Raw genomic sequence first — 26,505 nt, 5'->3', positions numbered from 1 at the left:
AACGTAAAGATGGGAAAACGGCGGTTGAAAAGCTCCAGCTTCGACTCTAGCCGCATGGGACAAGTAGCGCCATCTGTTAAGAGAAGTTGCAGATTGACGAACGAAGGCCAACATGAGATACCACCTGGTGGAGGAGAATAAAACTGTACGCAGATGCAGTAAAAATGGTAAACCACAGTCCAAATACAGTCGCGCAACTCCATACGTGTAAAATATGCCAACGTTTAGCAACTGAGCAACAGTAGCGCTCAAGCGATAGGGAGTTAACGTTTGGAAAGTACTGTACATAATTTTGATCATAAAAAATATACACATACATACATACATACATACATACATACATACATACATACATACATACATATGTACATACGAGCTATTCCATCTCAAATCGACCGAAATATAGAGAAAATTGACCTTACAATTTCTAAATAAAATTAAGCTTTTTTTTATACGTAGAGAATTATGATACAATGCTTTGTGCAAAGTTTGAGGCATCAGAACTTCATAGCGTTTAAATTAAAAATATTTAAATTTACCGTATTTTCATAAAATTAGCAACTTTAAACTGTTGTAGCTCCGAAACCCTTTCATCCAATGATCAAAATCATGGTTTATTTTGATGCTGAGAAATTAAAGTTTATATTGACATATAAACAGATTTTCTTACTTTTTATGGAAATGGAGAAATTTAGATTTTTCCTCAATAAGACACCTTTGGCTAGGAAAAATCATTTAAAAAATATATAGTTAGATTCCGCTTCGAAAGTACAAATAAACACATATTTTTTACTGATGGTATGCTGATAAGAAAGTAGCGAAAATATCAAGTAAAGAAAATAAATAGTACGCGCTTGAACTAACCAGCTGACTGTGAGACGGGAGCTAGCCGAGACAAGTAAGGCCAGGAAACAAACACGTGATGTGTCGTCTAGCAGTAATGGCTGTGCTAGCTTTATCACAAGTTTTCATAAACACAGGAGTAAAATGACTCTCAACGCTCGCTTATCTTCAGCTCTCGGCCGGTGCGTGCGGTACTGCGCCGTTCAAGTCTAGGCGTGTGAAAATAATCTATTTAATACCTTCGAAACTTATTGCCATACCAATAAGCAAACAATGCCGAATCCCTCTTAATAATGCAAAGTTTTTTCTCAATATTTTTTTACATTTTTACAAATGGCCAAAAAGCCTAAAAGCAAGTAAAATCAGATTATCTGTCTCTCTGTGTAAAATAAAAACAAGGATTACTTCGTAACATAACCTACCAAATGCCAGCTTCAAAATAAGCTCTCGTTCAATGTTCTGCAGTAAATGGTTCCAGAGTTCTGAGCGCTGGAAGAGGCTTGTTTTTATAAAATACGCTAAATTTGTCGCTCAATAATACGAAAACCGTTTGACTTTCGATAGTATATTTTTGAAAATGCACTCCCCTCAGCACCTTGTATAAGTAGGGAAAAAATTAGAGTATAAAAAATGCGAGGTTTTTTACTGATCGATTTCATATGGAATAGCCCATATGGCCAATTACATCAGTAGTGCTTGTGGACTTCGTGGGTTGTCTTCCGCATACTTACTTACTTACAAATGGCTTTTAAGGAACCCGAAGGTTCATTGCCGCCCTCACATAAGCCCGCCAGCGGTCCCTATCCTGTGCAAGATTAATCCAGTCTCTATCATCATACCCCACCTCCCTCAAATCCATTTTAATATTATCCTCCCATCTACATCTCGGCCTCCCTAAAGGTGTTTTTCCCTCCGGTCTCCCAACTAACACTCTATATGCATTTCTGGATTCGCCCATACGTGCTACATGCCCTGCCCATCTCAAACGTCTGGATTTAATGTTCCTAACTATGTCACGTGAAGAATACAATGCGTGCAAAGTTACACAACACAGAACTGTCTTCCGCATACCTGAATCAAATTTATTTTTGACAGTACTTCCGATATAATTTGGGTAACTTAGCTGAGCTTAAACATTGAAACTAATAAACTATAAAACTGCTGTAAATTTATTCTCTCTCTTTAAGCAGCACCACTTATGTAAATGATTTACTCTATCAATTCTGTGTTCGTCTCTTGTAATCCACATTACATTTGTCTTCTTAAAATAATCTTCGATATTTTCTAGTGTTTTCCCCTGCGTTTCTGGTATGAAAAGGTACACGAAAAAACTACAAAGTAAGCAAGATATTCCAAAAGTAAGATAAAGTCCCTGTATCCCAAGGCTGCGCATTAATGTGGGATACAACATTGTGGCGCCTCCCATAGCTAAATCATTGATTGCCAATATATACCCAGAAGAAATACCTCGTATCCTAGATGGAAGTAATTCTCCCAACATAATAAATGGCAATGTTGACATCCCGAGAAGATAGAAAAACATTCTTGACTGCATCAGTATAATTTTAACCCAAACAATTGAATGACCTGAGTAAGGCAGTGAAGATTCCTTGTAAAGTATTCCAGCGAGAACAATGTCGTGGATCGCTGTTACAAGTCCAGACAAAACGGCTATGAATCGTCTTCCTAACTTGAGTAACAGGAAAGAGCATAGGATGCAAGATATCAGACCAGACGCGTTTCCATAAATTGAGACTTTATAACTATCCATCCAGTCTGCCTCGCCTTTTACTCTCATTAAAATGTCGATGCCAAAAAATACGAAGAAAGGTTGACCACATGTTATCTGAAAGAAGAGGAATATCTGGCTCAGCAGGAAAGGCTTGAGTATATGTGGCTTTAAAATACTGCGGAAAGTGCTGGATATATAACCACATTTACAGAGATTCATTCTTCCATTACCGGGCTCTGGATGATGAAATTCATCATTTAGCCTAGTTGTGAGCGTCCTCAGTTCCAGTGAAACCTGTAAAACATATATACATATTCTTACTAAATCCATGTACGTAAATGTTAATGTCCTGACTTGTTAGTTGGCGTGGATCTTGCAACCTGTGTTCTAAAGAAATCGGTGCCCTAAGTCTACTATTTTTTTCTGTAGACGTAATTACTAATACAGTTCTCCGCCGACTTAGTAGAATGCGTTTGAGACTAAAGGAAGCAGCAAAACAGTGCAACGTGTTCTGTTGTTGTGACGAGAATCCAAGCCCCCGCATACTGGCAAGGCATCATGTCACAAATACGTTCACGTCTGAGTATTTCTGACAAAGTAAATATTATTGAACATCTTGACAATTCCGTGATATTTATTTATTTACTTACATTTCTACTAACATGCTTATTGTTGCTTACTTACTTACTTCCATATTTACCTATTAAATTATGTGTTTATTTTAGTTATTCATTTATTTAATAAATCATTCACTGATTTATTTATTTATTGTTGTATTTTATAAATATTTATTTATTATTATTTATTTATTTACTCAGGCCGTCTCTTCCACACCACCAGGAATACAATACAACTATAAGAAAAATTATACATCAATGCAATAAAATCTACATTAATAACGAGTGACAGAATGAATATGACAAAAAAACAACAGAACATACAAATACAAATTCAAAATTATAAAAATTAGTCTAACATATTGAATGATCAAAAAAACACATGAAAAGTGGAAATAAATGCAACAAATACAGACACAAAATAACATTGTCACTCAGCAGCGTTATTAACTAAGGGACAATAAGCTGTTCTAATATCCTGTCACAAAGACAAGAGAAATGGTAAATCCAGACGTCTCAATAGGGCTTTCTCGGAGCACTTCCTCCTCTTTCTCTTGTTTAATGTAAGAGTGGAACAAGATGCGGGACTAGTTCGTGTATCTCCGGATGACGTCATTGACCGCGACATTTGAATAAACATCTGCAACCGCTTCGGTGTTCCCATCTCCTTATTACCGTAAATGTATGAAGAAATAAAAGCTTTAGTAGGGAAAGCGAAATTGTGGGAGACGCAAGTTTCAGTGGGTAACTCTTACCACTTTATTAATCTAAAATTTATTGTTACCTGATTTGAATCAAGACCAGTATAATAAATATAATGAAGTACTGAAGGACTTGAGAAAAGAATCTGAAACCGATATAAGATTTGAATAGTTCTAATTTAAAATAAATGTTTGTGAATTTCTAAGATGTTTTGGTTATTTTTAATTATTGAAAACAATAAGAAACATATTATTTAACTATTATTATAATGAATATATTAATATTGGCATATCATAAGAATACGTACTTTAACAACCAACAAGTTTAACAATTGTTCATTAATTATTATCGTTTAATTGAATTTTATTTTATTAAATATAGTCTAAATTTAAAAGAAAAGAAAGATGCGAAAAACTATTTACTAGAAATGAAGTATTGTTGTTGTCAGCTGTCCGAAGACACGTCTGAACCTCACAAGAGATACCAACAAGACACCACTTATGAGGTAACTCGGCCAGGAAATAATGGTGTAGGGTGACCAGTTCCTTGTGCTTAAATAATTACGTAACATGTATAGTTCTTCATGCTTCAGATGTCTTCTTTTTACTTATTCATATATATTTAGAAAATAAATTTATTAATATTATTATTATTATTATTATTATTGTTGTTATTATTATTATTATTATTGTTGTTGTTGTTGTTAATTGCTTAAAAAATTCCTTCCGAAATCAACCGTCTATTGTGATAGTACCACTCAAAAGTGCAGCTTGTGGCATTTCTCCCGCGACAGTTACACTTAGCTCGCTTGTAACATGAATCAACGATCGGCTATCTTCTGGTACTGCGCTTATGTTGTCAGCTGACTACGCTATCTACACTTGCTCTCTGTAACAACTCTTATGCGTTGCCCTTGAGACGCCTGGGTTAATCTAACAAAAGAAAATGATTGCCAAAATACTAAAGATAAAAAACTTCGGCATAAATCTGACAACTTCTCAGAAACGGATTTCGTGAGATAAAACATACTTTTCCAAATTAACTTTTAAACTGTGACAGTGTCCGGCAATCCCTGACGTCACTAGGTAACATATTCCAGAGGCGAGGCAGTATAGGAGGGTGAGTATAGGGAAGTTCTGTGACGAGGAATAGAAAGGAGAGATTGATAATATATTCAAGAAAATAAACTTAATTTGTATTAAAGTTCTATCGGATTCACTTTTTATAATTTATTAACAAATCTTAAATACCCATTTCCTTATGATCGATTTGTTACTGCCCATATTCCTCGACTTTCGTGCCCTACCTAAGTATGAGGCTTGTCGATTGCAGGGGACTTGCTCCGCGTGTTATATCTAAGTAGGTGAACATTGGCTTTTCCTGTATCGACGGAGCAATGTAAATAGTAGATGATCATCAAAATAACTATTGAGGCAATCTGAGATAGAAAATAATGTGATATTGTCTATTCTAAATCTCGCTCGTGTAGAGCACCCACTCGCCTACATACTACTAGAAGGAGGGGTACCGGTACTAATAAAAAAATATCAACGGAACCGCAATATAATTTAAGAAGACATAATACATTATTTATACATATTAGAAACCTACCAGTAGTAATAGTGATGATGATGATGATGATGATGATGATGATGATGATGTAAATTAAGCAGCTAAAAATTCTGCAATTTTTTTTTTCTGAGTACACAGAGGAAACGGAAAGGAAACTATACAGTGAGAAACTAGCAAAAGCAATCGAAAAGAAAAAAAAGAGGCAGTTATAAGAAACTGTAAAGCACCAAACAAGATAGTGGCTACACTGAGAAGGATAAAAGCTAGAAAAGTAATAAGACAAACAAGTTGAAACTCAATGCGAAACTCTTATTAAGTAGGCTAGTATGGTTTTCCAAGAAAACGTCTACCTTGTTGTCAGCTCGTCTTCCTAGCATAGGAGATACATACTTTTCTGGGATTTGGCCCCCCTCATCCTTTAGCCATGGCTACATTGTGTGAAGTGAAAGTGTAACTACATATCATCCTCTCTTTCTAAATTTTTGTAACTCGATTACAATAGGAACCAGTCTGCTGTTTTGACCGTTGCACTGTTGCAGTTTCTTTACTGAGTTTGTAGATGAAGCTTGTGTGTTTAGTTTGCTAAAGAAAAAAAAAGTCATATTTCTGTGATCTGTGAAAAGTGGAAACTCCATATCATGCCCAAAAATTTAATTAATGCCATCAAATCGTTATATATCGCTACGAAACTGTGCATATCTATTGGAAGAAGAATGGAACAATTTGAAGTTTTGAATATAAATAAATGCTTATGAAATGGATATGGACTGTCATCCGTGTTGTTTGACACATGTGTATATAAACAAAACATTGGTACTTTTGAAAAGTCCTATGGATACATATGATGATCTACAACTAGCAACAAAAAGTTAAATGAAATAATGAAAAATTATAAAATGAAAATCTTCTGCAAGTAAACAAAGAGTATGTCAATATTAGGAAGAGAAAAAAGTATAGTTAAAGTAATCATTGACAACGAGATAACTGAAGAGGTTTCACATTTTAAGTATTTGAACTCTAAAATGATTTCCGCAACAGAAATTAATATGGATCTACCGTAGCAATGGAAAATATTATTATAAGTTATTACAATAATTTAATCGGTTGTATTAAAAGAAATTTCGGGGCAAGCATAAGGAGAGACTTAAGACAGAGATTATATAATATAGTGTGAAAATAAGATATTAAATATGTCAATGAAACGTGGACAATGAGAACACGGGATAAACAGCGACTTGATGCTCCCAAATGATGTTAATGAGATCCCTATGTGGTGTGGCTAAGAGAGAGAGAGAGAGAGAGAGAGAGAGAGAGAGAGAGATAGAGAGAGAGAGACTAAGAAACGAAGATATCAGAACACAGTTAGAGGAAATTAATATTTTTGAAGAGATAGAACAATATCAGAAGAAGTGGAAGTAACATGTTCGGAGGATGTTACCTTCAAGATATTGTAGAGAAGCACTAAAATATCAAGCAAAGGTACGAAGAGATATGGGACGACCACGCAGAAGCTGGACAGATTAATTATTATTAACTTCGGAAGGTGTAAAGACCTAAACCTTGTCAGTCAGAAGAAGAAGAAGAAGAAGAAGAAGAAGAAGAAGAAGACTATGATGATAATAATGGAAACTAGAAGAAGAATATAAAAATGAGGGCTGAATATAAATTACAAGAAAACCGAATAGGCTATCTAATCTTAATAGTGGAAGATGAAGAAAAGTTACTGATTGAAAAAGATGAAAGTGAAATGGTCAGTAAATTAAATATTTGGGGCCAATTTTAGAAGCTGATGGAAAGAGAGTAGCCGAAAAAAAAAGGAATAGGTGAAGAAAGAAGCATGATTGGGATGTTGAACTTAATTCTTTGGAATAAGAACATTTAAAATACAGCAAAGATCCTCATTTATAAGTCATTGGCACATAGTGTTATGTTATACGAGGTAGCGCCTTTGACATTATACGGAATATATGAAAACAAATTATTGGCTACTGACGTGGACTTCCGGCGGAGAGCATTGACAAAATCAAGAAGGGGAAAAGTTAGAAATCAAAGGATTAGAGAAATTATGGAGGTAGAAAAGAACATTACGGAAGTAATTTAGGAAAGCAGATTAAAATGGTTTGCAAAGTGAAGAGGATGCAAAATGGAAGAATACCGAAGATGATGCTGGAGTGAACTGCGGAGGAAAGGAGAAAAAAGGAAAACGAAGAGAACTATCAATGGATGGCGTCAAAAAGAATATGATTAAAGAGATCTTACTGAAGAAGATACTGAGAACAGATTTGTGGAGGAACAAAACTTCTTTGGATGAATGATAACTACTATATTGCAGAAGAATTCTTATAAAAACAACGATGATAATATGTCTACTGTTCGTGGTAGGTAATGATGATCAGAATAGGATACGTAATTAGAATCTTAACAAGGAAAATGGGAAGTATCGGTATTATTCGTCTCGAAACAGCTTTTAGCTCCCAGAAATACTGTTTGTTATTGTCAGTTTCAAACATGAATCTTACGTGAATGAATGAATGAATGAATAATAAATAAATAAATAAATAAATAAATAAATAAATAAATAAATAAATAAATAAATAAATAAATAAGTGAGTAAGTGAGTAAAAAAGTAAGTGAGTAAAAGAGTAAATAAAAAATAAATAAATAGACCTACAATCATCTAAATGGAACCCAATTTCGTTATCACATTCGGACTAACAATAATTTGAATTATTATCTTGTGGCTACATGGAGATAAATAATTTAGGTGAATGTTACCTACCTCTCTTTCGCGTCTTCGTCCCCAGAGAATACGCAATGACCGTCGAGCATCATCGAAGCGGCGTCTTCTGACAAGCCATGAAGGAGATTCTGGGATATAGAAAACGTAGACAAGGAGCACTAGGCAGTTGAGAGAAGGTGCGAGGCTAGCTGCCAGACGCCAAGGCAGATACGTTCCCAGAACCATCATGATCACTGCGCCAATGTGCACACAAGGCATGACAGTGCCGGAGAAAAATCCACGGAGACGAGGGTCCGTCATTTCGTCGAGCATTACCTAGTAAGATGACGATATACTGTTAGCTACGGGCATCTTAATAGTTTCCCCTAATAACCGTTCACCAGAAAGATTAGATGATATAGGTCGATTTCGATACCACTGATATATCGGAAACTGTGCATAAGTTTTAGGAAACGACCATATCACACACGGAATATTCGTTCAGTGTGATAGTTTGTATAGAACCTTTACCCAGTAAATTGGCACAAAGTTATTCATACAGTGAGAATTAAAAATATTACATTCTCATAAAATATTTAACCAAATACTTGCGAAAACATTCTTACCTAAATAGGCAACTGAAATATTGTGATTGTGTATGATTTTGAATAATAATATTAACAACTTTGAATAGCACACAGTGTGCATGTGTTGTTGGGATTTAGTGGATCCTTATGATCTGGTTGATTGCTTTTGTCCTTTTCTCACGCATCAGGATGGGATGTGTATCTCTCAGCACTCGCCACAAAGTTCACACACGCAGCTAACACAGAATTGTGATATCTTTTTGTCAAGCATACTGTGAAGTATGTATGTACCACAAGGTCCCTAGTTAGGTACATCATTTCATAGTTGGCCCTTGTTCACCCTCTTTACATCATGGTGTTAGTTGTGAAGAAATCTTCCAAGATATCCTTCAGCTTCTATTCTCTCTCCTGTACTGCTTCTTTGTACAGTAGATCTCTGTAGGTGGTAGCAACGTCTTCCTGCCCAGGTTGCCCAGAAGGTACGTTTTCCGGGCTAGCACATACACAAGACGCGACGGTATGAAGTTCGACGCCCGAGCACACTCTTTATGTATCTGGATTTCAGACTTTCCAAGTCGCTGAGTTGCTTCGTAATTAGACGTTCCCAGGTGAATTCTAGCCCGTATATACACACATTAGCCAGAGTTTTTTGTCTCAAAGAACTTCATCGCTGTTCCTAAGGACATGTCCATGAGATTTCAGATGCTGTTTATGCATCCTATTTCGGCTGTATATGTCTCTTTCAATTGTACCGAGAAAATAGTCTCTGGTTTGGATCTTGAGGCCAGCTATTATAACTGATTTTATCTTCAGAATTTCACTATTGCGTTTTACATTCTCTCTTTGTATTAACTTTTCCTGTCTTCATTTACCCCGATTTCAATGTTTGATTCCATGATTACTAGGATGTCTGTAGCTGTTTGTAAATGCCTTATATGCTTGATGCCTGGGATATTTCGATAACATACATAATTATAGTTTATCTTCGTAAGTGTTATGATATATTTTCCTACGTCATGTGTCAGGACGTTGAAGAGTACAGAGCGTATTGGATCTTCCTGCAGTACGCTGTACGTCGTTTTATTGACTCAAACATTCGATTTTCCTACGTTGTCATCTATCTGGATGTGGTTCTCAGCTATTATATTTGCTATCAGTCTTGTCAATCTCGACCTCCCTATTAACGTTTCCAAATTCGATTTGAGCAGTTTTCAGTTGATCGAGTCGAATGTCTTGTAGCAGTCGAAGAACACTTGCTTTCCCAAGATTATGTCTTGGATCTGTTTGAGAAGGTTCTCGATCCCTCTGTACGCGTCCGGATTGCTAGTATTGTCTTCTCCTTTGTAGAGAAGTTTTTAAAGTGGACTTCCTCCAGTCGTCTTGTACTTATCCCTTTCCTAGGCAATTATTTAAAACTGCTGTTCATGTTGTCGTCAGTAAAGACATACTTTTTAGATGTTCGTTCTTAGATTGTCTGGTCCAGGGGCTCTGTTCTTCTTCCCTGTCATTATTAATATTATTTCTTACTCCGTGAAAGGGGAGGACGAGGTCGTCTCCTGTGTTTCCGTCTTCATTCCGTGTCGATTGTTTTCTTGGTTCATCAGTATTTCAAACAGTTTTTATCCCTGCTTATATGGTTTGAAAAAAAAAATGTTCAAGAATATAATACCAAAACTCCTGGCCCACAGTTAAATCTGAATATCTGAATTTACTTCTGTAGACTTCGTTTCTTCTTTGAAAATGTAACAAGCTAACAGTATACCATGCGTTCCCACCAATAACTATTTACTTAAGGAATAATTGCATTAATTTTCTAGATATGGATATCTTGTAATATTTTACCTAAAATCATATTTATTTACCTAAATTTGTGTGATATAGATTTTAGGCTATACTTGGCTTGAGAAATATCTCTTTTGAAGGTCCAGCAGTAGTCTGATAGAATATTTGAGCTGCATTTTTTCTGGGATCGTCTTTCCATTTTCGAAAAATCCTGATGAAAACGCTCCACATGTTCGTCGCTCATTACCCGAAGGTTTTGAGGAAAGAAAAAATAGATGAGAATCGAAGAAGTTATTTTGAGAGATACATGACACCTCATCACGTTACAGTTCTGTATTAGATCATTGAAAAGTTCTCTGTAATCTTGTGATCTGTGGTTCGTAGAAAGTAACAGTCTGTTGAATGATACTTAGGTTCCTGGCATATCATTGGAATTGGAAAAGCCATATGGCGGGATGCTTTTAGACAACTAGTTAATAGAATTACATGGAGGACAACAGATTTAAGGGGCCCAGTTCATGTCTTCATTTATTTTGCAATGTAAAGAACACTCGTAAGCTCTTTTAACTAGTGTAGTAAAATAAAATGTTAACTAATCTCAACGGTAACAAAAATTGTTCATGTTATTTATACAGTATTTCGAGGTATGTTTCACTTTATAAGATACATTTACCACACTTAATATTAGGACGAAGAAAACACGGGTTATGAAACTTGTTTCATGAATGTAAGTTCCAACTCAGCTGAGAATTAATATTAACTCTCACAGTCTAATGAAGAATAAAATTCATTTTTATGAATTTTGACTTCACAGGCAAAAACGATATAAAGTTTAGGTCAATTGTTAAAGCAGTGTAATGAAATATTTGAAATGTTTTATTTCCATTTGTATGTTAAGGACTGTACAATAGCAATAAAATAAATCAATTTTTCAAATATTAGAAAAAAGTGGTGGTTGCTAGAGAAATTCTGACTTCATTTTTGGAATCAGCAGATTAAATTAAATCAGTAACAGCAGAAATTTTACAATTAACAAAATCACTCTTGACAATTGGTTTTTAAGCCAGGGACGTCAGACGCGGGCATACTACACTATCTACCAAAAAGTAATTGGACACTGTTTTTTACCCCTTTAGAACCTCGTGGTACCACCTCTTGTTGCTATAACAGCAGCCACCCCGTCAGGCATGTTCTCCATTAGTTTTTGTAGGATATCCACGGATATCCACTAGAATGCGTCGCCATTCCTCTTGCAATATGGTACTCAGTTGGACAATGGAAGTTGGTCGAATTTCCCGAAACTTCAATCGCTGGTCCAATTCGTCTCAAAGGTGCTGAATGTGATTGAGATCAGGACTCTGTGCAGGCCAGTCCAACCGGTGAACATTATTGTCTGCATACTATTGCATAGTAGCCACCGAAACATGGCATCTAACACGTAAAATCCTGGGTGCCCAGTTACTTTTTGGTAGATAGTGTATTTACTCTGACAAGGAATCTTAGGACCTTCCGCTTACAGATTCGCATCTAAGCATACGATTAAAAAATTATAGGCCTACGTCACTGTTTCACCTCGTTTGAAGGACAAAAATGCCCGCAATTGACAAATCTAGTTTGAGCTGTACTCACCGGGCCGGTTGCTGAAAGTATTCCCCTAGCGAGTCCGTCGAAAGTTCGGCCAATTATCAGCATTCCGACATTCTGAGCACCCGCTATTGTTGCCCATCCGAAGATATAGCCAACTTGACCCAATATTTTCCCCTTCCGGCGACCCCAAATGTCCATGAATACACCACCACCCAAATACCCAATGGGGGATGCAATAGAGTACATACTGGCTGTGGAAACGAGAGTTACACATTATGTAGAAATATACCATATATGGACATTCCCTAATTTCTCCTCGATTCTCTCCGAATTAGCAATAGTTCTGGAACGATCTGAAGTTCCTTTATGATTCTGGTCTGATCGTGCGTTACTGTTAGCAATGAGTTACACTCACCACGTAAACCATAACGCCACACTGCACCACTTTTGACAGTTTTATGTTTGGCAAACATGGTAATTTTTTAAAATACAGCGGAACCAAGTATCTAAGTGACAGAGGAGTTGTAATTGAGGTGGACAAAATCAAGGTTGTGAGGTTTTGTTTGGAGTAATAAGATCTTCTCGTCATTGTACCATTATTCTCTGTAATTTCCTTTCATTTTCATCTGTGTCTAGAAAATGTCGCGCGATATGTGGTTACGTGATGCCGAATAGATCGTCGCGAACTTATAAGTAATGTAAGAAGTAGTGAAAATACTTCGAATTGAAAGTTGTAGAAACCGTAGGAAAACGATACATTATTGTGGAAAGGAAAAAGTTAAAAATTCTATACCAACACAATACATTATTGTGGGAAAGAAAATGTTAAAAATACATTCTGTAAGATAACTAAGCACACACTCCATGGTATATGGCAACATTTTGATGAATTCCTATGAACCCGATATAACTGTTAGAAATTGTAATCTGTGTGACGAATCTTAATTGTTACGACTTGTAATTCTGTGCCGAATTGTAAGTGGCGAATACATTTGTTGCGAGTTCCCCGGAACCTCTTCTCTCAATTAAATCTTTATTTACATATTTCTTCCTTTCCACTTAAAACTTTACTTTTCATTATCTCTGTGTAACTTTCTTATTTGTCTAAATTATGAAGCAGTATGTTGTTTGAATTATAGTGCAATACTTAGGCAGAAATGCAGTTTTCAACCTCTTCAGTGCACTTTTGTTTCCCATTACATACCTATAAAAGAGCCTGTTTGTTCGTCTACGAAGAGGGTGCTGTTCTCTTCCTGCAGATGAGGTATTAAAATAACGGTATGAGACATGCTCATTCCAAATGCCATGGCGCCCACACAGGTAGATATGACGATGATCACCTACAATATGGAAACAAGACAATTGAAACCACTTCTGATGGTAGGCATTTAAACGCAGAACATGAAAAATGTAGTAATGTTAATGACAGTAATGTGTATTTGTTTGTTATTTATTTGATTTTTATGTTTAAATTACAAAACAAATCAACATATTGTTAAATCATTAAATCCTCCTCCCGGCCAGGTCCGATGGACCCATTAACCAACGACAGGTGTGGCCCTCCAGTCATACTGGGGGTTTACGTGAGTGGGTGATGTAACCACCATTACAAACAAAAAATTGGTGCCTACTTAAAAAACGGTTACACTTATGCTAAGTAACTTGTCCTCTATGCAACAAAGAAGAAGAAATGACTGAAGATCATCTACAAACCTGTGAAGTTCTACCTGATGGATCCACCACAGAGAAATATTGGAGAGCAAGAACGCTAATGGCTTCGTTGCCAGAGCCCGGCATTAGATAACAACAACAACAACATATTGTTAAATCCTAAAAAGTTTTTCAGTATAACGTCTATGCCTACATATTTAATCAAAAAGTTCTTATAAGAAGACTGGTTAAATTTTGTTTTATTATTTAATATCACAGTGTATACTCTATATGAAATATTAGAGTACTTTATCTCGACCTTGAAGAGCATTTAAGTGTGAAAATAAAGATAACATGCTTGCAGTTAATATACATATTCATAATAGAAAATATATCTTCCAGTGGGAAATCGCTAGCTAGTCATAACTAAAATTGAATATTTAAATTGGAAGAAAAATACCACTATTGTAATAAGTTTTTACATAGACATAAATTCTTTACTGAAAAACAACAAAAAGAAACATAAAATACCGAAATCACCAAAAATTTATGAGAGAGCATGTATATCTGCCTTAAAAATATTTTACACAATTTTATGGCATGTGGGAGCGGATTAATTGAAGATATGCGCCCAGAGGGTGAACCAGTTAGTTCCCATACGTAGTATATTCAGATATCGGCTGCCTTGAGTTGATATATATACTATTCATTCATTCATTTAGTGTTCTGCCCAAGGGCAGGTCTTTCACTGCAAACCCAGCTTTCTCCAGTATTTCCTATTTTCTGCCTTCCTCTTCGTTTTCTCATATGATCCATATATCTTAATGTCGTGCATGATCTGGTATCTTCTTCTGCCCCGAACTCTTCTTCCGTTCACCATTCCTTGCAGTGCATCCTTCAGTAGGCAATTTCTTATCAGCCAGTGACGCAATAAATTCCTTTTCCTCTTCGTGATCAGTTTCAGCATCATTCTTTCTTCACTCGCTCTTTCCAACACAGCTTCATTTCTTATTCTGTCTGTCCATTTCACGCGTTCCATTCTTCTCCATATCCAAATGCTTCTATTCGCTTCTCTTCACGTCGTCGTAATGTCCACGTTTCTGCCCCCATACAATGCCACACTCCATACAAAGCACTTAACGATTCTTTTCCTTTGTTCTTTTTCCAGAGTTTCGCAGAAGATGCTCTTTTTCTATTAAAAGCTTCCTTTGCCATTGTTATCCTCGTTTTGAGTTCCTGACAGCAGCTCATTTTGCTGCTTGTAATACATCCCAAGCATTTCAAGCTGTCCACTTACTCTTCTGCCTCATTTAGAATTCGCAAGTTTATCTTCTGTAATTTTTTCCTATGACTATGATCTTGGTCTTATTTGCATTTATCTTCATCTAATATTGCTCACAGCTGTCCTTTAGCTCCACTAACATATCCTTTAGTATCTTTCCTCTTTTGCCAACAAAGCCATATCATCAGCAAATCTTATGCACTTTATTCTTCTTCCTCCTACTATCACGCCTTCTATATTCTGAGGACAGTTCTTTACTAAAACGTCCAAGTGGATGTTGAACAGTGTAGATGATAAAGGACATCCTTGATGTACTCGTCTCCAAATTTCACTTCCTTCTGACATTTCTTCTCCTATCCTCACTTTGAAACTCGTTGTTTCATATAAAGATTACTGAACAGTCTTCTCTCTTTCCATTCACACCGATTTTCTTAAGGATCCCCATCAATTTATTCCAGTCCACTCCTTCAAAAGCCGTTTCTAGGTTCACAGATACTACATACACTTCTTTATTCTTCTCTAGGTACCTACCTAAAGTTTAAATTGGAACCTTCAAGTTGCAGAAACCTGCAAAAAAGTATTCTCATTAATCCACTCGTTAAGGCGATTGAAGAATTTTCTACCCTTTTCCATGAAAAACAATGTTAGTGCAAACACTCGTTATGCCCCACTTCGATTACTGTGATATTCTATTTACTGATCTAAGCGTTACTTCGGCGCAGAGACTACAACGTGTTCATAATATGTGCGTCCGTTTCGTCTGCAATATTCGCCGGGCTGATCACGTAACACCATCCCTCGAAATGTTGTCCTGGCTTCGTCTTGAAGATCATAGGAAAATCCACTGTCTATCCCTTCACTTTCACATATTGCATTTTTCCACTCCTGTCTATCTTGCGACTCGTTTTCAAAATTTATCCACCCATCATAACCTAGACACACGATCAGAACACTCCTCAATATTATCCATTCCCTCCCACCGAACATCCTCATATTCATCTTCTTTCACTGTGGCTGTTCCTCGACTTTGGAATTCCCTACCGAGTAATGTCAGGGACTGTCAGACATCAAACCAATTTGAGAATAGACTAACGAAATATTTTTGTAACAATTCCTGTTAACAATAATAGCTGGTTCCGGTTTCTCAATATTTAATGGTTATATATATATATATATATATATATATATATATATATATATATATATATATATATGTATATATATACATCACAGAATAAATATTTAAATTATCTCATTATTATTATTATTATTATTATTATTATCATTATCATTATTTCTTACCAATGTTTATTATTGTCACACTAACATTACTTATCCATCTTTCATTATTCACTTTCATGTTGCTTTATGGTCTTGATATTAATGTAATATCTAGACCGCGGGAGTGCGGGCCCTATACGGCGATTGCAGTTGACTATGCAGACGGGTATAGAGTATGACGTAAGTCTCTCTCGCCTTTCGCCGTACTGTTCCGTGCATCGAACCCGAAACATTCGGAGTGTGTTTAGCTGTCATACTAAAGAGTTGCGCGTGTGAAATGAGACATATTGCAATGCCTAAAAGAACTCGTTCACGAAGTACAATACTAAATAATTTAGTGGAACAATTCGGAAGCGATATATTTAGGCTATTATAGCGTTGTATATGTCAAGTGAAATTCCAGATTATTACGAACTCAGAAGTATTATTTTGAAAGACACTGTAATAGTAAAGGCCACAATGAAAATGTTGAACGCAATTCAAACAAAAACCAATGGAGTTGAAATAGTTGGTCACAACTCAATATAGACTTATGTGACATGTTGGTACAAACAAACATTCCATTCAGAAATTTGGACAACCCCCACTTTAGATCATTTCTTAAAAATACATAAAGGAACAATGCCTAAAGAATATTTACCAATTTCGTACCAGTATACGATTGTCAAAATTCGAGAAAGATTGAACGATCAGAAAATATATGGGTTTCAGTTGGTGAGTCTACAGACGTCAGTGGTAGATATGTGGCAAATGTGGTGGTCGGTATACTTTCCGAGAACTGTGTAGGGAAAAAATTGTGCTAACTTCAGAGAAATTGGAAATGGTAAACCATGCAACTGTTGTCCAAGTTTTTTATAAGGCTGTGCGTCGTTTATGGCCGGAAAGGATTAAATATGATAATGTACTTTTTTCGTCACTGATGCAGCTCCATATATTGTTAAGGTAGTAAAACAACTTAAAGGGCGGTATTCCAACATGGTGCATTTAACTTGGCTGGCGCACGGACTGCACAGATTTGCTGAAGCTATTCGTGCTTTATATAGCGATATGGACTGTTTTATAACGTATATGAAAAAAAAAAATTCTCAAAGGCCCTTCAAATATATTAAAATTTCGAGAAATTGCACCAGATCTCCCCCTTTCACCTCAACCCTTAGTTACAAGATGGGACACCTGGCTTGAAGCTGCCTTATGTTTCGCAGAACATTACACTAAAGTCAAACTAGTTATTCATGATTTAGATGGCGAAGATTCAGCTGCCATTACAACAGCAAAATCCCTGACTTAAGAAAATATGCATCAAAATCTACAATTCATAAAGACCGATTACGGAAACTTGCCATAAGTTGTAACTCAACTGGAAACGTCTGGTCTACTAATGTCCAGGTGTATTAAATTAATTGAGAAAGTATCGGAAACAATTAACAACATACCCCAAGGACTATCCTAATAAGGTAAATGACAAATTACGTAGTGTAATAATAAAAAATAATGGCTATACAGAGTTGAACAGTTTGGTGAAAAATCAGGAAAAAAACTTAATCGACAATGTAAACCTTTTCACGTATGCTCCATTAACCTCACGCGATGTCGAAAGAAGCTTTTCGCAGTACAAACATATTCTGACAAACGCTGAAGTTTCTCCTTTGACAATCTACGTATGTACATAGTTGTACATTGTAATTCCTTATTGTAAAAAAAAATTCCGTCGACATCGCATCGATTAGATAAGTACGAAATGTATGTATGCAATTCATATACTCAAGACTGTACGTCTGAAGCACGCATAGTGAGTTGCTTACCTGAGAGTTCAGTACACTCGCCACGGAAGGCTCCAGTCATACTTAACTTGACGGTAAAGGGCCCGCACTCCCGCGGTTTAGTAATAACTATGTAACCAATTTTATTAAATTAGAATTAGAGTCTGGCTGAGCGGAAGAGAAGGCCTACTGGCCTTAGCTCTCCCAGATTAAATAAATAAATACATTATTATTATTATTATTATTATTATTATTATTATCATTATTATCATTATTATTATCTTTCGCCGATACTTTTTCATTTTCGACTCCGGTGTCGTTACATATATAAAAGCGAAACAATTTGTAAAAATATCGAATCAGGTTGATAAAAAGATCCATTAGGTTACTAGCGACAACGGTGAATATTTTCCAACAGTTAAAGCAATAAGCAAATGTGTTTTAAGTGAGTAAATACCGGGTTATACTGGCGTGAAAGAATAAGCAGAACCACTATTTTTATGACGCATTAAGGGTAAATGCCGACATTACTTAATATTATTACTGTACATGCCTTAGTGAGGGGAGGGGGAATCAGGACGAATGAAAACTGTGATACAAAAGTTGTATGCTATTCTTTTTCTTAAAATAAGTAAATGAAATTGAATTAATGTAGCTTCGTTATAGAAAATTCATATAGTGGTTGCTGATGAGTAAGATGTTGAGAATGCCAGGTTTTTCCAATACTGTATTGAGTTGGATTCCCGGAATTTTCAGTACATACAGGTATGTCTATAACAGGCTTTCGTTCATTGGGAATAAATTTGAATAAGGAACAAAAGAAGGTTCCTTCCCAGGCAGGATTCGAACTGCGAAAGTCTTAGTTACTAGTCTATCGTGCTCTGGGGTGAACAACGCTTTGAAATCAGCTACAAGGGTCGGTCCGGTTTTTTTGCCACTACTGTACATTCTTGCTGTTCAGCTCAGTTTTGTTGGCTTGTTGACTTATTGCCCTTTTAAAATAAATGATAGAATTATAGTTCCCTGTAATGCTTGATTTCTTGTTTCCATAATTGTTTCTTTATGGTCACATCATTTAGCCTACATATTTTTGTACGTCTGTCCACTTTGAAACACATTCAATAAGGCATTCAAAACAGACATTTCCTAACATTTTTTTCTTACGTTTTTCCTTCAATATTTCATAAACATTTTTCTCAGACATTGTTTTTTTTCTTTTGCAGATGTGTTAGCTCTCCATTCTGCGCCAAAGTAAGTAAAAGACGAAGCAACTAACATCATTATTCAACATAGCCTACAGTAAAATACTTCATGCATTATGATCCACATTGTGTGGAACCTTCATTAGGCATTCCCAAATCATATGGTTTTCTGTCTCAAAATTGTCGTGATTAAGCATTGTAAGTAGTATCGGTATGGCTGTCTTAATTCGGATATCATAATATATTATGTATGTTGTTATTGTTTACTTTATTTGTGGATTTTAGTGGCTTTGACTCCATGTGAGAGTATTCCAAAACGTATACGTCTAGAATCAGATCAAAATGTGGACTAAAGTGGATATCCAGAGAGAAATATGAACTCCATGATTGAATGCATTTCAGATTTGGCCTTACCTGTGGTAAAAGTGGTCTTGATGTAGGAGAACTAACAACGTCTTGAGGGGAATCTTCAGAATAGTTTTCTTCATTACATTTTTGGTCTATATCAGTCAAAAGAATTTCGTTTGTGGCTTCTTGTATTTTCTTTTCGCCCTGCTCTTGAGTACTGGAAATAAAAACAATACAATGTTATTATTGCAGTATTTTGTTAAGTTTGTAAGTACAGTATGCCATGTTACACACATTTGTAATCGCTATAACATTAATAATCTGAACGAAGTGTTTGATGCCATAAGAAGACATTATTGGTGACAAACACATACATTGTAATTAATTATAATATTGCGTGAAAAATGAGTTTAAGTCGTTCTTCTTTAAATGCTATGTAAGTCAGTTTTGTTATTAATTCAACGAAATTACGTTTTTTTTTGTAAAAAAAGACAAACGCCGTTATAAAAATACTTTGGCATTATATGTAAGATCATTTATTTCAGTTAATGATAAAATACAACACCTAGTTGTCGACAATCAACACCAAAAGTAAAAATTACACCGGAATAGTAATTATATGGATCTGAACACAAAGATATTCAAATTTGATCCAGTATCCGTGTCTTCCGCCTGGGATCGGAACCATTGTGTGACAGCAGTCTATACCTCTGCGTCACTGTGAAAATGCTGACCGCGCAGGAATTTCTTGAGATATAAGAAAAGATTGTAATCGCTGGGAGCGGGATCCGGGCTGTAGGGTGGTTGTTGAAACACCTTCCAGAGAACTCCTGCACAAGATCTGTTTTGCACAGAGGCGTATGAGGCCGCGTGATTACCATAGTTTCTTGCACCTCAAGAAATGTCTGTCCGGTGAGCATTTTCACAGTGACAGAGAGATGCAGACGATCCCAGAGGCAGACTTCTATGACACAGGCTTACAAAAGATGATCCCACGGTCTGACAAAACTCTCATTTCCGGTGAGCAATATCTTGAAACGTAGCCCAAAAATTGCTGTATCTGTTTCAATAAATCTTACCATAAAATTGTGTTTTGTTTCGTTGCAGAAAAAAACAATATTGCGAGAGAATTTTTTAGGGTTATAACAACTTTGTCTCTAATCATTCCAACGTCACCAGAATCCTCTTCATTATTATCTCTATTTTGAAAATGCGAATTGACACGTATGTTATCTGGTGCTGTCTTGTCCGCCCACCGCGACCCGAGTCATCTTGTAGTATACACAAAGGCAAGTAGATGGCAGTGTGACGGTGCTAGAGGACTCTGATATGTTTCGGAACTGAGGACCAGATGATGAATCAGATGCACAGAATTGTATTTAACTCAATTCATAGAGATGCGATATGACTACGCCTACTTGAGCTCCAGTACTAAAGGGATGATCCTGTAAACATATACGTCGGCAGATAACTTATAACTGAAAGTGGGAGACCAAAAACGGAATAATACTATTATTTCGCAATGGAATGCTATGATTAATTATATTTTATACCTCTGCGGTCATCTGGAAAAAGAACTAAGGAAGAGACTAGTGAAGTGCTTTGTATGGAGTGTGACATTGTATGGGACAGGAGCATGAATATTAGGACGAAGTGCAGAGAAGCGAATAGAAGCATTTGAAATGTGAATATGGAGAAGAATTGAATGTGTGAAATGAACAGACAGAATAAGAAATGAAGCTATGTTGGAAAGAGTAAGTGAAGAAAGAATGATGCTGAAACTGATCAGGAAGAGGGAAAGGAGTTGGTTGGGTCACTGGCTGAAAGAAACTGCCTACTGAAGGATGCAATAGAAGGAATGGTGAACGGGAGAAGAGTTCGATATAGAAGAAGATATCTGATGGTAGTAGACGACAATAAGATGTATGGATCATATGAGGAAACAAAGAGGAGGTCAGAAAAGGGGAAAGCTGGATTTCTAGTGAAAGACCTGCCCTTGGGCAGAACACTAAATGAAATGAAATGAAACTAGCAAAATAAATGCATAGAAACATGCAGCTACCTCATAAATAATTGGAGTAAAAATTTCATCCAGATTGATTAATATTTTGCATAAATAGTTGGTGTTGAATCAAGAAATATGAACTTACTGAAAGCAAACAGAATATTTATGTAAATTTAAAATTCTCCTCCGCTACATTAATCTAGTAACTTCAGGGACACAACAGAGATTTGTAAAAAGAAGTTCTTTGATGCAAAAAATAATTTTGACAGCTCTTTAAATGTCATACCCCCTTACATACTTAATTAAAAAAAAGAAACATATTAGTAATCAGAATTGAATTAAAGCCATTTGGGTTATGAAAATATACATTCTAAATAAGTGAAATAGCGAATATATATATATATATATATATATTTTTATTTTCATAGTTTTCACTGGAGTCTCACCTTAATTATTATTGTGCATTCTAAAAGTAAGGCAACCATAGGCTATGACTGTTCGTAAACGTATATACCGCAGAAAATATCAGCTCTGATATTATTTTGATGACATTTTTTTTAAAGAAGTACTTTTAACATTGTACATTGAAGTTCGGTTTCACTATAATTATTTAAATCATAATGACTTTACGTAGAAGAAAATCCAGAAAACGATTAGGGAAAACACGGAAATTTTACTTGAAGCAAGTAAAGAGATAGGTTTGGGAGTAAATGTCGACAAGACAAAGTATATGATTATGTCTCGTGATCAGAATATTGTACGAAATGGAAATATAAAAATTGTAAATTTATCTTTGGAAGAAGTGGAAAAATTCAAATATCTGGGAGCAACAGTAACAAATATACTCGTAAATGATACTCGGAGGAAATTAAACATAGAATAAATATGGGAAATACCTGTTATTATTCGGTTGAGAAGCTTTTATCGTCCAGTTTGCTGTCAAAAAATCTGAAAGTTAGAATTTATAAAACAGTTATATTACCGGTTGTTTTTTTATGGTTGTGAAGCTTGGACTCTCACTTTGAGAGGAACATAGGTTAGGAAAATATTTGGGGCTAAGAGGGATGAAGTTACAGGGGAATGCAGAAAGTTACACAACACAGAACTTCACGCATTGTATCTTCACCTGACATAATTAGGAACATTAAATCCAGACGTTTGAGATGGGCAGGGCATGTAGCACGAATGGGCGAATCCAGAAATGTGTATAGAGTGTTAGTTTGGAGGTCGGAGGGAAAAAGACCTTTGGTGAGGCCGAGACGTAGATGGGAGGATAGTATTAAAATGGATTTGAGGGAGGTGGGATATGATGATAGAGACTGGATTAATCTTGCTCAGGATAGGTACCAATGGCGGGCTCATGTGAGGGCGGAAATGAACCTCCGGGTTCCTTAAAAGCCAATAAGTAAGTAAGTATAATGACTTTACTTAGAAATTCACTATTTTCTGGTTCTTATTCTTATTTATCACAATAGCATAACAATAGAGTATTATGCTCCGTTTTGATCATAACTAATATGATGTGTCATAATTGATTTACTGTACCTTGTCATCGGCTCTATTTCGTCAAACTTCATGCTGTTCATAAGTTAATGCCTTTCACTGATCGTAAACGTATACACCGTCGCCTTGAGTCTTCGTGAACTGAGGGAAGCAAAGAAAATTTATTACGAGATACTGCATACAGTTGCATAATCGTTGTCACTGCTAGATAACATGGCGTAAGGAAACAAAGGTACACATAAATATATATAATGCTTACTCTGAATACTCGTTCAGTATTCATTGATATATGTTATTAAATTAACTGTTGACCATGTGATTAAAAATTCAACAAAATATGTGATTTTTTTTCCTGCAAAAAGTGATAATAATCATAACCAAATACTCCTGTAAATACAAAATGAACATGATAACAAAGCAAGATACCTTCATTAAAATTTAAAAAACCAATGATAAATGCAGCATTACGGCGCTTTCCTTTCCTTTCAATCTTAATGGAGTGTATTATACATGGACATCATTTTATTTTTACTTCAATTTTTATTGTACCTGAGTTTTTGAATGTACTTCACTTCCACCCCTTCTACTAGTGAACTTCCACTCAAGGCAGCATATGCAGTCAAAGTCGTCTTACGGTAACAGTATACAGTTTTGAGTGAGTATTAGTAAGTTCGAGAAATATGGTCGTAGTTTTCCAGTGAATAAAGTGTATTCATTATCGAATCATATTTTCGCACAGGTTTGGTTACGTCGCTTCCCTGTTTCCAACATCCGTTTCTACTGGCCCCTCTGTAAAGGCTAGTGGCTGGGCTGCCTTAGCTCTTTTCTGAAAACATTTGCTGTCAGGAATTGGACGTCTATGTAATATTATACAACTGTTTAAAATAATAGAAATAAAAGGGTCTCGTTAAGTAACTGTCACATGATTCCCCCTTTCTACGACCCTGCGACATAACTACTTGGACGAACAGTAGATAGCAATCTGAGTAAATTTATCTGTGCGAATCGGGCAGAAGTGAAGTGATTACAATACCTAAATAAGGTACTCTGTTATAGAGTAAGTACAGAATTATTATTTCAAGAGACACGGGATTATGGCCCCCCCATGTTGACTGATGCTTTGCATTACTTGTTTTGGGGTTGCTGTAATACAGTTGTGTTTGTTAAACATCCTACAAAAATATAAGAATTAAAGAATTACATTTCAGAAACAATACATTCAATTTCAGAAGATATGCTTAAGAACGTTTTCGATAATATACACACAAAAGAACTGAAGGCCGTATAGAAATGAACGGCCATCATTTTCAACAATTTGTTTAAATATCCAGATTTTGATTATTTTTCAATTTAAATGCACTCTCTATGTTGTATGCTAATGTGCAGTAGACAGTATATTATATATTGCATAATGAATACATCCGCCTGGATAGTTTAGTTAGTGAGTAAAAACACTTATTGTTAATACTGTACTGTATTTTGAGTAAATAAAAACATAACGAAAATTGTTAAACTGAAACTCGTAATAGTTCATAGTTTATGTAAATGGATGCACTACTTTTCTTCCCTCCTATACCTGGTAAAGTGATTTGTTTCTATTTTACACTAGTATCATCAAACTCCGGTCGTGGAAGGGGGTAACATAGTGTTTGCGGTTCTCAACCGTTAATCCAAAGATATAGCCAGGTTAATATTAGAAATGTTAGTAAAAACAAAATTATGACCCGGTACATTATTCAAATTTAAATATATCAACACTACTGAGTACTTTACGGATAGAAGAAGAAATGTTGTCGAACCTGGTAAACTCAAAAGGAAGATATTTATCTAAAAATATGATCGATTGTTCTGTGTTGTGAGGCAGATTCAAATTCTATTGCGTTGCTAAATAAAATTGAGTAGCCAAAAAAATGCTGAGGAAGAGAGTAAGGCCCGAAAAATATAATTTTATATCGAGGCAACAACATTTTCGTGGTAGGAAGAACTGCCTCAGATATATCACTGCTCGACTTCGAGATCATTCTACGATCTAGAATTCGATTCTTGATGCTGGTGAAGGTAATATTACTTGTAGTGGACAATGTTTTAGGAGGCGGGGTTTTCAGCGATATTCTCCCAGCTTACGAACTTAACAAAATTCATATCAGCAACTTTCTATTTTTCATCTACCTTACCCGTAATTTAATATAATTTCAACTCGTGAAAAATTCATGTAGGTCTATATGTCTGTCTGCTGTATCTGTTTATATCTGTTAGAAAAGCAGATTATTCCCTTTCCACGATGTGCAAACTTGATACCAGGCAGATCATTTATACCTCCGGCGTCTTTAAATACGGTGGATGGTTTTTGTGCAAATTTAATTTAAAAAAAAACACTAATTTCAAGTGACTGGCTGATGCAAGCAATTTGCAACATTGTAGCCAGAAAGGGAGCTGGAAGGTATTCATTTAGGGACACAAACCTGAATTCGTTAACATCTTACATGTGTATTACGAGAAAAAAGAGCAGTGTGTTAGCGGCGATGTTGCCAGACTGCTGAAACTTCCAACTCAATTTTCTAATTAACCGTGCATTTAATCGTAAAACGTAATATAAGTTTTCTACTTATTTAAGTCTACTATGTCGTCCCAATCAATCTGCAGAATTATTTCATTTCCACCCTGTATAGCCTACACAACGTACCTTATTGTTCTATAATATTCTCATTCTCTCTGTTAGTATTATATCACCATTAGAACGACATTCTTAAATTTGATTTTGTTAATGTTTAGACTTACTTGTGATCGGTGGTTGTGTTTACAAATATTGCAATAACTTTTGAAGTAATAAAATGCTATTGATAGGTTTTATTTTAAACACTACTTTAAATGAAACAATTTGAAATCTAAGCACTGGTTGTTTGTTTAACTTTCCAGAAAATTGTACTGCGTCGACATAACCTACATCGTGGTGGTGCTCTAATCTGAGGTTAATTTACATTTCACCGATATGTTTTAAATGTATCCGTGAATAGTTTTCAGTTAAGATTTTATAGTTCCTGCATGTATAATTAATTTCAGAGGGACTGCATAAGAATTATATAGCTTATTGTTATGTTCAACTTCGTCAAAACCAGTTAATACAAACAGATAATCGTTATCATTAGAGTGGTATTCTTGCACCACTGATAGTACCCAGACAGACTTCTTGGCGACACAACAGTTGTATCGTATGTTATCTGGTTGAAATTATGTGACAGGCATAACATTTCAAGTAATTTCATGAACTTTTCTTACATTGCACACGGTAATATAGTTAAGGATTTATGTATGGTAGTAAGTTTCATTTCCAAA

At 35.6% G+C, this 26,505-nt stretch overlaps 1 protein-coding gene across 1 annotated transcript; it reads right to left on the bottom strand.

Annotated features, from left to right (window-relative positions):
• Nucleotides 1–1,854: 1,854 nt before the first annotated feature.
• Nucleotides 1,855–26,074, bottom strand: LOC138709300 (facilitated trehalose transporter Tret1-like). Its single transcript, XM_069839973.1, has 7 exons — nt 25,951–26,074; nt 23,215–23,313; nt 19,731–19,881; nt 13,346–13,481; nt 12,184–12,392; nt 8,246–8,521; nt 1,855–2,869 (listed from the first exon to the last, which is right to left on the bottom strand). The coding sequence occupies exons 2-7, from the start codon at nt 23,253–23,255 to the stop codon at nt 1,994–1,996; spliced, it is 1,689 nt and encodes a 562-aa protein (XP_069696074.1). The 5' UTR covers nt 23,256–23,313; nt 25,951–26,074; the 3' UTR covers nt 1,855–1,993.
• Nucleotides 26,075–26,505: the final 431 nt, after the last annotated feature.

This window comes from Periplaneta americana, chromosome 11 (assembly GCF_040183065.1).
Source record: "Periplaneta americana isolate PAMFEO1 chromosome 11, P.americana_PAMFEO1_priV1, whole genome shotgun sequence".
NCBI lineage: Eukaryota > Metazoa > Arthropoda > Insecta > Blattodea > Blattidae > Periplaneta > Periplaneta americana.
Note: the sequence above shows the minus strand (reverse complement) of the source record. Positions and strands in the feature narration are given on the sequence as shown.

Bases quoted from the DNA above. Each gene is read 5' to 3' on its own strand.
- LOC138709300 (XM_069839973.1), bottom strand. From the start codon at position 23,255: ATGAACAGCATGAAGTTTGACGAAATAGAGCCGATGACAAG. The intron at 12,393-13,345 runs GTATGTAATGGG...TCGTTTCCACAG, and splicing joins ACAAACAGGCTCTTTTATAG to CCAGTATGTACTCTATTGCA. The intron at 2,870-8,245 runs GTAGGTAACATT...TATGTTTTACAG, and splicing joins GACGAAGACGCGAAAGAGAG to GTTTCACTGGAACTGAGGAC.